Source organism: Anser brachyrhynchus, assembly GCF_964034855.1.
Source record: "Anser brachyrhynchus genome assembly, chromosome: 2".
Classification (NCBI taxonomy): domain Eukaryota; kingdom Metazoa; phylum Chordata; class Aves; order Anseriformes; family Anatidae; genus Anser; species Anser brachyrhynchus.
In genome coordinates, this window is record NC_137695.1 from 120,054,348 (window position 1) to 120,066,542 (window position 12,195).

Here is a 12,195-nt window from a genome sequence, read left to right on the forward strand (position 1 = left end):
TGTCAGACTCTCTTTTCGTGTGACTAGTGATAGGACATGAGGAAATGGCCTCAAGTTACACCAGGGAGGTTTAGATTGGGTATTAGGGAGAACTTCATGGAGAGGGCGGTCAAGCATTGGAACGGGCTGCCCAGGGAAGCGGTGGAGTCCCCACTCCTGGAGGTATGTGAGAGACGTATAGGAATGGCACTGCGGAACGTTGTTTAGTGATGGGACTTGATGACCTTGAAGGTCTTTTCCAACCTAAATGATTCTACAGCTCATACCTGATATGTAAATTAAGAGATTTTCTAAAACTATTTTTGCACTTGATATCCTATAGAGACACGTAGTATTGTTATGCATAGTAAACACTATTCTTGAACATTCTTAGATTGTCATTTAGGAAATTGTTTTGTCAATAACAATTTTTTTGAATACAAACAGTACGTTTTTAGATGCTCTTGAACAACTTTACCTAATGACAGCCGTAACATACCTGTAAGATAGTCCTAGACTGTACCAGCTTGTTCCAGCAGAATCAAAACCAGATTTGAAATAACAGAAGATAGTATGCACAAATTCCACTGAGTAATACACTTCTGTGTAGTCTGGCTGGCATTATCTTAAAAACATTAAGCACTTATTAAGTATGACTAAGCAATTTTGGTTTAAGATATATATATATTGAAACAGGCATTTCAAAATGCTCTTGGACCCATTTTTAGGTTTTTGGTGTGTGTGTGGTTTTTTGCTGTTTTTTTTTTTCTTCCCCCTACTGGGAATATATGATCAGACTTGTGCTTACTGACAAGAGTATTGTCCAATCATTCTGCATCTTCAGTCCAGATCACAAGCTTACTGAAGTTAAGTTTACTTAGTTAAAGGTCTGGACTTTTTTTTTTTTTTTTTTACTGTATACTCTTAGAGTTTGGTAAGTAATTATTTGTGATAGAGAATGTTAAATTCCTTAGAGATTTTTTTAATGAGGATAACTTCATCAAAACCCTCATAACCTAAGTGGATACACATAGGCATCTGTATAACATACTCTACATACTCAACTACTTGGCAAAACAATAACTACCTGCAAATTCCACATTATGACTTAACAGTATTTCATTCGGAGAACTGAATTTGCTTCTTCATCTAAATTGCAACCAACTAGTCTGTGTGGTTTAACGTTTTTATAACATCTGAAAGCAATCTTTCACTGTAGCTCACACAGTGACTCACTTCAGACAATGCCTGTGAGCCCTCTGCTGGGCAGCTTCTGACCCTGCTGAAAAACCATTTGTAACCTGCCATGGTTCCAGGCGAGCCATAAATATCTGTTAACACTCTGGTGATTCACAACCTTATTTTGATTTCTTCTCTGTTTCCCATGCATCTTTAAAACACATGTTCCAAAAGCATTCAACTTAGATAGTACATGCACCCTGAACAGTCAAAGATTCTTTCCTAAATTCAAAATGTCATTTATAAAAATAACTCACAAAGACTTCAGATCTCTGAGTACAATGCTTGGTACGATTAACAGCTGTCCGCTTCTGTTGCCATCTTTGATCCATACCATTTTACATGCACTATAAACAGCACAATCGAAACTGATTTCTCAAGCAGCTCAACATATGGTATTTCGTATTCTTCTGAGAAAGTCAAAACTAATGATAAAACAGAATAAGAGTACTTTGTAAGATTCCCACCCATGCTTCATGCAGCCCAGATACCCTATCTTCCAGAGTTATGACACTAAGTTCTAATGAATACTGAGCAGTGAAATAAGAGGTGAAACATTTAACCTACTGTGCTTTATTATACGGTCTACACAGGAGAATTTAACTACATCAGTTTTTAATATAAGCAGTGCTGTATTTTCAAAATTTGTTTGATTTTATATAATAAATGCACAATCACAACTGTAGCAAACCTAGCACCGTAATGTACATAGAGCAATATCTTCCCCTGTAACAAAAATTAGAGAATGAACAAAGGTCACATACCCTCTGCCCCAAGAACATATTCAGTTCTGACTGTTGCCAAATATTTGCTATTTACATTGCAGTTCCTCACATTTGACATCACCTGATGAAAGCAGTCTTAAGGTAGATTTCACAATTGTCTTAAAGCAATCTGAATGTAGCAACCATCAAAAGCAGCAGTCCCACCTTTCCCCAGCTGCATGTTACTGCCTCAGTCCCTGTGCAGGAATCAGTAACTGCAAAAGGGATGGATCAAGAATCTGATACAGTTGAGATATAATCCAGAAGAACAGTATGTTTAGTTTACAACTGGTCAGTTCCCATCTCTGACCTTCTGGATAGCCACTTGAGCACTAGTCTTAGCACAGGAAGGAGCAAGAAGGCACCTCTGCAAAAGGGAGGTCAAGACCACCTCTTTCAGCAGCAGCCTACACTGAGATCAACCTACCGTCATCATCAGACAGCAAAGACTTATTCCAGACTTCTATAGCAAGACCACCCTCAGAGGCTGAGGAATAATTCCTGTGTTTCACAATGTTTAAACAGTTACATATCAGTCAGCTATAGGTAACAATATATTAAAACAAGTTTGACTGACTGACTGAAATTATGTTTAAAATAATGAAACAGAAACCTTTTTCTACTGTCTTAACAAATAAATTGCAATTCCTTTGCTCAAAGGACAGTGACACCCAGAACGCTTAGCTAGTGCAAAATGCAGTATCTGGGCGAATTCCCAAAAGCTGAGAATTCTGTGGAAAACACTATTTCTTCTGCTTTGTTGCCTAAAATAAGTTACACTATCAAAAATCTAAAAAAAAATATAAGAACAACCAATCAACAATAACAAAACAACAACAACAAAAAACAACAGGGACAGGGCCTTTTTTCTTTTCTTTTTTAAATTGTTTATTACATATTTCTTACTTAGATGAGTAACTTGAGAGATCTAGGTTCCTCAGTCCAGCTGCTGCGTTTAAGTATCTAGAGGAGGTCAAGTTAATAGGCAAGTCTATTGCTGCTTTTACATATCTTACCATTTTTATGCATCAGATAGTTGGACTTCAAGATATAAGTAGAAATTTAATCAGAAGTACATGATTTCTATTTTTTACCAGTGAATTCTGATCAGATCCTTTATAAAGCATGCATTTATTTTATATTAAAATTCAGTATGATTTTAGAAGTATTTAGGCAATACGCAAGATGCTGATAAAATTTAATTACTACTACTAGCCTAATGAGCGTTACCTAGCATTTTAAAGGTAGGTTAAAAAATATCTGTGGTATAGAAGCTGTTACTTCTTATTAGGATATATAAGTTGTAGAAAAGAAGATTATGAAAACTGTCACAATTTGTCCATATTTACGTGCATACACTGGCAAAGGGATATAAAGTCATTTTTACAACATTTACAAAAGGAATAATAAAGTATTTGATAAAATACTTCATAATTGCTAAAATGAGACTGACTGGGATAAAATGAGACTAACAGATTTGACAAAATGAGGCTGACTGAGGCTACCCCTGAAATGGAACCCAGGTATTTAACATAGTTTTCTAGACAGAACGTCAAATATTTAAATCAGGAGAAAATAATAAAAACTCTTTCCTATTTCAAAATTTTAAGCTTTCTAAAGCTTAGTTTATCTAAAATGGGATCCAAAGAAATGAAATTGAGTACTAGTGTTATGAGCAAAAATAACTGAAAGATACAGCTTCAGATTAGAGTGTTTTCAAATACATTAGAATTAAGTGCTACAAGGTATCCTTGAATAACCATCTGTTAGCAAAAAGGTTTTGATAACTCTATTGAGTTATCTGTAATGAAAATTAAACAAAAAGTATTAACTCATCAATCAGTAAGTTATTTAAAACTATCAAGGTTTTAGAGAAATATGTACCATCTGTAAGTTATAACAGAATTTTAAAGGTGTTTTTTTTAAGTGTTTGTTCTCTTCACATGTCACTGTATAACCAAACTTCAAAGTCTCTACACTTTCATATGAGTTTTGCACAAACTCTTCTGAGTATCTGTTATATTTGACAAAGGAAATAGTCACGAAAAGGTTCGTTAGTTTTTAGTACTGCAGCACAGTCAGTCTAGCTCAACAGCAGGCAAAGAGACTTCAGAAATGAGTCATGTTGCAGAAGTTGGTTTCCTACTGTTTGTCAGCCCTAATCAAAGTATATTAACTTTGTTTCTGAATACATTTTCACAGTAATGCACTGGTGATAGTCAAAGAGATTAAAAAAAAAAACCTACCTTCACACAAATAGTTTCAATACTTAAGTAGGAGCACAAGTATATCTGAAGCAAGGAAGTGGAAGGATTTGCATCAAATCTGCATATAGCTGAAACAGTAAAACAACAAGTAACAAAAAAATAGAAGTTTGTGTCACCATACCTAACAGTTTCTTCCAAGACTTGATCAGAGATTTTGCTAAAGATGTAACTTCTTCATCTGTGCTTTGCTTGCGTATTGCATTCACTGACATTCCAATTCTGGTAGACTGCAACAGAAATAAAAACATATGCTATGAAAGGTGACATGAAGATAATTAAACAAATATAAATTTTTATAAAGTTGTCCAAATACAACTTTTTTAAAAAAATAAACTATTTTTGTTTGTTCTTAAGAATATTAGGATGAAATGCTGCAAACCTTTACAGAACTTACTTTAAGAACATCTACATTTTACAATGAAGTACAACAACAGTAACATTTGTATACATCACAAAAGTCTGGAGGTGAAGAAGAGTCATTAGAAGATTCCTGTTCCCAAATCATTTCAAAAAAAAACCTCTACAGAACTACTTACCTAAACTAAGTATGGCATTCAAAACATCTAACAAAGTGAAAACCTTATATAAATTTGAATGTTATAAAAATATTTTAGCAAAGGTTCTAACCTCACAATCTTATTTTTGTTTGAAGCAATGACTGTATTTATATTTTGGCACGAGCAGAAGCTCGCTAACTGCTTCAGTAACTTCATATTCTTCGAATTCCCATTCGCTGGCTGTGAAAGAAGCTGTAGTATCAGTTGGGAGTGACCATGTTTTAGGTTCCTAGCAATTTTAGCAATATTGAGATTCCTTAAAATCTTAAGTACAGAGGTTTCTGCTTTTAGGTAGAAACAGTAAGAACTGCCCACACTTCTGAAAATGCCACGCTGGTGACAGGCTTTAAAACTTTGGCACTACTGCCACCTACAGGGTGAAGATGAGATTTATTTACAATCCATTCCTTTTAAGAATTAGATTTTTTTCCTTTTAAGAGCTATAATTTATGTCCTCGTGAACATTAGATTTAGATTAACAGCAACAGAAGTTTCACTTCAGAGTATTTTCAGCTAACTTGTTATTATAACGGAGTACTTCCACACTTTTAGTTTTGGGAAAGGAATAAAGCATTTAACAATACAAATAAGCATTTTACTACGGTTTTATATTTTGATTGATGAGTAAATTTTCTGGATTGTTCTTAAGATGCTCAGCTTTGCTGCATTTATTATTCGGCAGACTCGTTAAATGTAATTTATTCTATGTACTTTTGAAGTGGTTTGTCATAGACGTCTTATCCTTTAAAGGAAAACTTAAATCTTTGTGTTACACTAAAAACGGAAACGATTTGTTCCTGTAAATTACTCCTTACAGCCCACACAAAACACTTCTTTGTGCACCACGGATGTGCTAAATGACTGGAAATGTACTGAAATATTCAGCAGCTATTTCACCAAAGGAAGCATATCAAAATCTCAGGTCTCAGCACCAGTTCTAAACATATTTTAGACTAAAGAAAACAGATGGCTACTCACTTGTATGAAAGGTTTTTTCAGGATGGACTCTGCACACTCAGACTAACAGAAAACACCAACTAGATGCAGCAGCTCTTCCTCTCCCTTTCACTTTTCCCCTTCTGTGGTTGAGCACTGAGGACAGGCCAAGGACTTCACTTACGGGCTGGCACTTCGCATTTCTTCCTCTACTTTTAACTGCATGCTCTTTTCATGATATACTTTAGCATCACACATCACACAAAGGCCTAACCAGAGCAGTACTGACCAACTGCCTTGACATGTTAAATATATACTCTGGACATTATGTTCAGACAATAAAAATAACATACATTTGGAAATCCAAATTGTACTTGTCACATCTGAATGAGAAAAAATGTACCTACAAAAAACAAACAAACAAGAAAACCCTTTGCGGCTAACTGGGTATAACTATGGCCTACTTTTATCAGAAATGGGGAAGGACACCAACCTACATCTTTACTTAATGTAGAAAAACTCAAGTAAAACTCAAAATTAATTATTTTTTTCTCTGATCACACGAGCAGAACCTATGATGGTAACTGTCTAAACTCTCAGCTTTCTTAAAGTAGTATGTAAACTCACTTCATTTGTTTTGCTTTTTGTTGAACACGTGATCTGGCCTCACCAAAAAAGACAGGAAGGTATGATCTGCCTAACTATTTGCCTGCAAACTGACACAGGTAATCACAAAAGGTCATTGTTATATTCTCTAAATGACCATACTTCAATTACATATCAGGTTTAGTCTTCCACCCTAAGGAACTGTTACTGTGAGAGCCATTTTAAGTGGAAGATTGGTATTTTTGTCTAGTCCAATTTAACCTGTGAAACTGTATTATCTCTGTGCCAGTTTATAAACATGCAGGTATCTGTATGGATCATTCTTCTTAACTTCAAATTCCCAAGCGCTTCTCATTCACTTTTCTTTAAGAGGCTCAGACTTAAGTAAATATCTGTTTTCACCTCCAAAGCATTCAAGCTGTAGGCCAAACAGCCTTTACACGGTATGAACAACAGTCATCACACGTAACCTATATGTGAACCCAAAACAAAGCACACAGTGGTAGCTACTCTTCTCTAAAATACACTAAAGGACCAAAATGAAAGGAACAGAGCTAGGGAAGAAAGGCAACCACTGAAGCAAGCACAGGTGCTACCATTTTTAAACTCTACGAAAGTAACAGGACAGAGAATTTGTGAGCACTTGGACCAAAAGAGAGCCAAATTCAGTCCTAGAGAATGACCACCTCCAACCTCCCAGGTCTCCACAACTTGCCAATGGGCTGGCGAGTCATTAACAAGGACCATATATCATGGCTTACTTCTGCACAGGGGTGTGTGCATGTGTGCGCGCGATTTCCAGTAAAACCTGTTGGTTAAAATAAAGACCGTCTCTCTTTAGCTGCAGCACTACCCACAATTAGCGTCAGAGAAACAATGTCTTTAATATTGTGCAGCTGCTAAACAGATTTGTAATTCTGATCACCACATAAATCACGTGCTACAAAGGCTACTGGCTCCTTGCATAGCTCAGCTCAACAGCTGTTAAGGAGGCACATCACCCTGCTCACATATAACTTGGTAGATACGACAGATTATTGGATATAATCACTTCATTCTTCTGTGGCAGAAGGCAGGTAAGAAAGACCCACGACACAAGCACAAACCCAAATTACTGACACGTACCTTCCTATTCCTTGCACTTGTAAATTGTCAGAGGATCTCCCGGGCTCAGACTGAACTGCCAGTCATGTCACAAGACGAATTGTCACTCCTTATATTACAAAGGAATAATGAAACTACCACATCAATCAGCGGTGCTTTTCTCAAAGTAGCCCATTTTGAAAACTGCTCAAAAATGAATGTAGAAGTATGATTTTCATTTGTGTCCTGTGCTTCATCAGTCCAAACATATCAATAGATATCTCAGTCTAGTTAGAGGAAGTAAGTGCTCCCACTTTCACACCATCATCCTCCTTAACGTTAGCATACTAATGACCCACCATTTCAACTGTTGCTCCAAGTCCTCCACTGTTTAAGCAATTTTGGGAGACCAAAAAAGAAATGTAGAATGGATGTTACGCATTTATAAAACTCTTTAAAAAAATGTAAATTTCAGTTTAAATGAAATCTTACACAGCCAAAAAGCGTCTGGGATACAGCAATGGATACTTCAGAAAAACTTCTTAACAAAGCTACAGTCGGTCTACTAAGCAAGACTAAAATAGCTCATCCCTTTAGACTTACTGCTAGACTTACAGAGAAATCTTCTTTAAAAACTCATATGGTGCCCCCCAATACAGATTAAAAACAACCTTTCATTAGAAATATTATTCCACTTTAAAAATAGGTACCCGTGATGTGGATGGAAATAAATAAGCTTCTTTCAAATAGAATAAAAAACAGGACAGGATTAGTATGCAATCCATAGAAATTAAGTCAGGGTCACACAAGTGCCCTAGAAGAGAGACACTTGAGTTTATACTCACCAAGATTAAGAGTCCCCTCTGCTGATAACACTAGTAAGAAAAGTTTTCATTGCGACTAAAAAAGAACGAGTTATCTACCTGTACATTCTTCAGATCCTTAAGGTTAAAGGGTAAAGATAGTTCTGCTGTTTTGTATAAAACCACTCCAAGTCTCATTCATCACACTAACCAGAAGAGTTTTGCAAAGCAGTATTTACACATACATAAAGAATTTTCAGAGCACTTGCACAGAGATTTTTCATTCCAAAGGGGAAATATATACATACATACATGTATACATATATATATATATATAAAACACAACTAGTTTTAATAAGATCTGCACAGCGAAACTCAAAAAAATTAGGGTAGGAGAAGGTGCTTTGTTTCTCTGTTTTAGGAACAAGGTTGGACATAGGGAAAAACGTTGCAGAGTTGTATCAGCCATGCTCATTCATGCATGAAGGTGAAACTTTCAAATTCCTATTTTTGGTGGCAAACGGTATTACTGATAATGTACTGAAATAAATACATTTTACAAATATATAGGAAAGACTGATGCTGTTACTGATACTTTTATCTTTCTAGCTAATTCTTTATCTGCGGCCACTGTCACTTAGCAAAATGATACTTTTCAGTCTTTTGCCATTTAAGTGGCTCCCACAGCAAAAATCAGGTCTTCCACTTACCTCTGCTATTTGCAAATTTTCATAGAGATAGGTAATATCCAGTTAATTTGAAACAAAAGTTGATCACTGCAGAACTACATGACAAACTCTGAAATTTGACATGTAAATAAAGTTCACTGAGTTATTTTTTTGAAAAGTTTACAAAAGTAGTATACTATGTTAGAGATGTAGAGATAAGCAAAATGAGCGCGTATGCATCCAAGTGTGAGACAGCACCACACCTGCACAGAGGAGCAAAACCAGTACTGTAATTACCTTAAGAACTACGCTACTCAGAGTTACATGGATAAAAAAGGAAATGCTCAAATACAACCTACCTGAAGGTATGAACTACTGTTCTCTTCACTTAAAATCCAGCTACAGAACAAACCACATAAAAGCAGGAGCTCTAATCAGGTGCATTCTCCCTTACAGAGAGGGAAATGCATCACATTTCTGTTAATAAGAATCTGAAAGTATAAGTAAGGCAAGTCTATAAGCAGTACTTTTCCTTTGTCCGTAACAACATTGACTACTGTCAACTCAAAGATGACCTGCAAGAGTGGAAGTAAAGACTTAAGTGTCCTGAATCAGGGTGAAATAAGACTAGTTACCCAAATTAACAGATTCTTCAGGTGGTTTCTCCATAGGAATCTATTTTAATTAGTGCAATCTTCCAAATTTGCTGGCTTCATCTTCATTATTACAGGGTTAATTTTTGCAGCATAACAATAAAAAAAATCATACCTGTAATAATTCAAGGGTCATGGGAATATTCTTAAGCTCCTTTAATAAATCAAGAGCTCCAGCCTGAAAAAAGGAAAAAAAAAAAGTCAATTTAGTAGCAATGAGGTATTTTAAAAATAGTATCAACAACATACTCTAACGTGCCTTAAAGGTCCCAGACTGGATTCAAACCATCAGTTCCCAGTTTATTCATGGAACAATTCTAGGCCAAGGAATGTTCTGCTTCACAAACTAAAAATTAACTCAGAATTCAAAGTATTCACCAAAAGACTAGGGAAGTTTTATCCCATATAATTCAAATGCCAGTCAGTGCATTCTGTAAATTGCCACTTAACCAACACACATCCTCAACAACAGGAGTCCTCAGGCACATTTCCCTTAGTAGCATCAGAAACAAACCAGACAACAGTTGTTAGTTTACAACAACCTCACCTGTTCTAGAACAAGAATTTGAGTTGAGAAGCTCTGTACAGTCCATCAATAATGCAGCTCATTATAACTCACTTTCTTAACTGTATTTATAGTGGTGTGGTAAAGCTGTAAAATTATGCTGGTTAAAAAATGATAATCAGATTACGCTATTTGACTAGACACGGGTTTACTGTTCCCCATAGAAATGACAACTGTGCATGCATGTCTACTAACAAATGCCCCAATTAAAAAAAAAAAAAGTTGAGCAAGACTTGCTTTTGAGTCTTATTTTCAACTACTGACTTTAAATATTAATTCAATGAAATATACATACTAGACTGCATAGGTTAGCGCAGACAGACAAGAGTATTTAGCCTACACCAGGCAGGCCAAGCATCAACATTTTCCAGACTGGAAGCCAGAGCCCATCCTAATGCACTAGAACATCTGAGCTAATGCATTTGTTTATTATATAGCTGCCACGCAGTTTTCTTTATTCCTCTTCCACTGCTAAGATAAGGAAAGGTATAGATTAACGTTATAAAAGCACTAGTTTTCTAGATAGATGAGTTTATTTCAGAGATGATACCGTTAGCAAACCTCCTAAATATTGATGACAATCTATATACACAGCTGCTCTAACAATTTGTTCATTTGTGATGCTGGCCTTACTTAAAAGTTTTCATAAATGCAAACAAGAGGCTTCCAAATTTCCTCACTCACTTAAGCAAAGCTCTGCATCATCCACTCCTTGCTACACGTGTTGGCAGAGTACAGCAAACTCCCAAAGGTTAAGAAATGCTTGCTGTTATTCAAGTACATGTGGTTCTGTACCTGTGACCTAAGAACAGCAAGAAGGCAAAGGACTTCTCATATTAGAGGCCACTCTGCCCAGACTAACCCCATTACCTTATTGCCTTTTTTTTTTTTTTTTAAATTCACAGAGGTTTAGAAACCAACTTCACAAAATTTCCATCTTTCTTTTCTTTAGAAATCGATCCTTTTCTCTTTCCTTACCTCTCTCTCAACTCATCCTATTTTATGTACTTCTATATGCATTTTACATATTCACAAAGTATGCATTATAACATGCATTTTGCATCTTTTCATTTCCATTTGTCTTTGTTTTTAAATTCTTCCCAACCAACTTCTGACACCTGTTGCAAAGAAACTCATGTAATCTGCTGCTGCACCTGCACGGTCTTCCAACTTAACCACTAAAGATAGCACATAAACCAACCACCAACAGGCCGAGTAAAACAAAAGTGGCATTTTAGAGTCACATCCAAACAGGCACACTTTCGGATGCTTTCAAATGTCTACTACAACCTTTGTTTGTTTGTTTTTAAATGTGTGACAGCAAAGAACCATCTAAAAGTAAAAATTTCAGTACTTCCCACCTTACACAAACTCACTTCACTCATAAAATCAAAGCTTTACTGTTTTGCTGTCCCAAGAAAAAGGTCTTATTTAACTTTTATTCGTGCTGTACAAAGCTCCTCCAGTTTTACCTATGGAATTTTAGTAGCAGTGGTGCAAGACCAGCAAATCTCATGCTGGTTTTTTTTTCATGAAAATCTCATGCCGAACTGAGTTAGTATACTAATCCGTATCTTTCTCTAAACAGTCATAAGCATGTTTGGTTTTGTTTTTTTCTGTGCAAATATAGACTGAATTAAAACAAGTCAATTAGCTTTACTCCTACCAAAATTAAAAAAAAAAATCTTAGCCAAACAAAACAAGTAACAAAAAGAATAAAAAGTCCTTTTTGAAAATATAATCAGGTAACACTTACCTGCAAACCAACTAACTTATTAGCAAACTGTACACGGTTTGTGATTTCAAAATAAACTCAGGACACTGTAGTCTGGTACTGCAGTCAGCATAACAATGATACTGTAATACAAAGTAGGGATTATAGCTCTCTTTTTAACTCATCTTGCAGGCAAAAATTTCGAATGGAATGTATTTCTAATTGTTTTTCCAGCTGTAGGTGTCAAAACAACTCTATTGTTCCCAGCCTAAATATTTTCCAAAACTAACAGCTCGATATATAGGTTAACAGGCCATGCAATAAATCACAAAATGATGCACTGTCTGTCCAGTGCCTACAT

General features: G+C 35.7%; 1 protein-coding gene and 1 long non-coding RNA gene across 3 annotated transcripts in view; both read right to left on the reverse strand.

Moving 5' to 3' along the window:
* LOC308190153 (transcription elongation factor A protein 1) overlaps positions 1–12,195 on the reverse strand; it is a 47,499-nt gene that overhangs the window by 12,920 nt on the left and 22,384 nt on the right. For both annotated transcript variants that reach the window (XM_080581174.1, XM_080581172.1), the window contains 2 exons: positions 9,671–9,733; positions 4,371–4,476 (listed from right to left, as the gene is read on the reverse strand). In XM_080581174.1, the coding sequence (XP_080437300.1) occupies positions 4,371–4,476; positions 9,671–9,733 (169 nt within the window). The remainder of the gene's footprint in view (positions 1–4,370; positions 4,477–9,670; positions 9,734–12,195) is intronic.
* Positions 5,905–9,664, reverse strand: LOC308190155. Its single transcript, XR_013946940.1, has 3 exons — positions 9,262–9,664; positions 7,474–9,032; positions 5,905–6,145 (listed from the first exon to the last, which is right to left on the reverse strand). It is a non-coding gene; the product is annotated as an uncharacterized lncRNA (long non-coding RNA).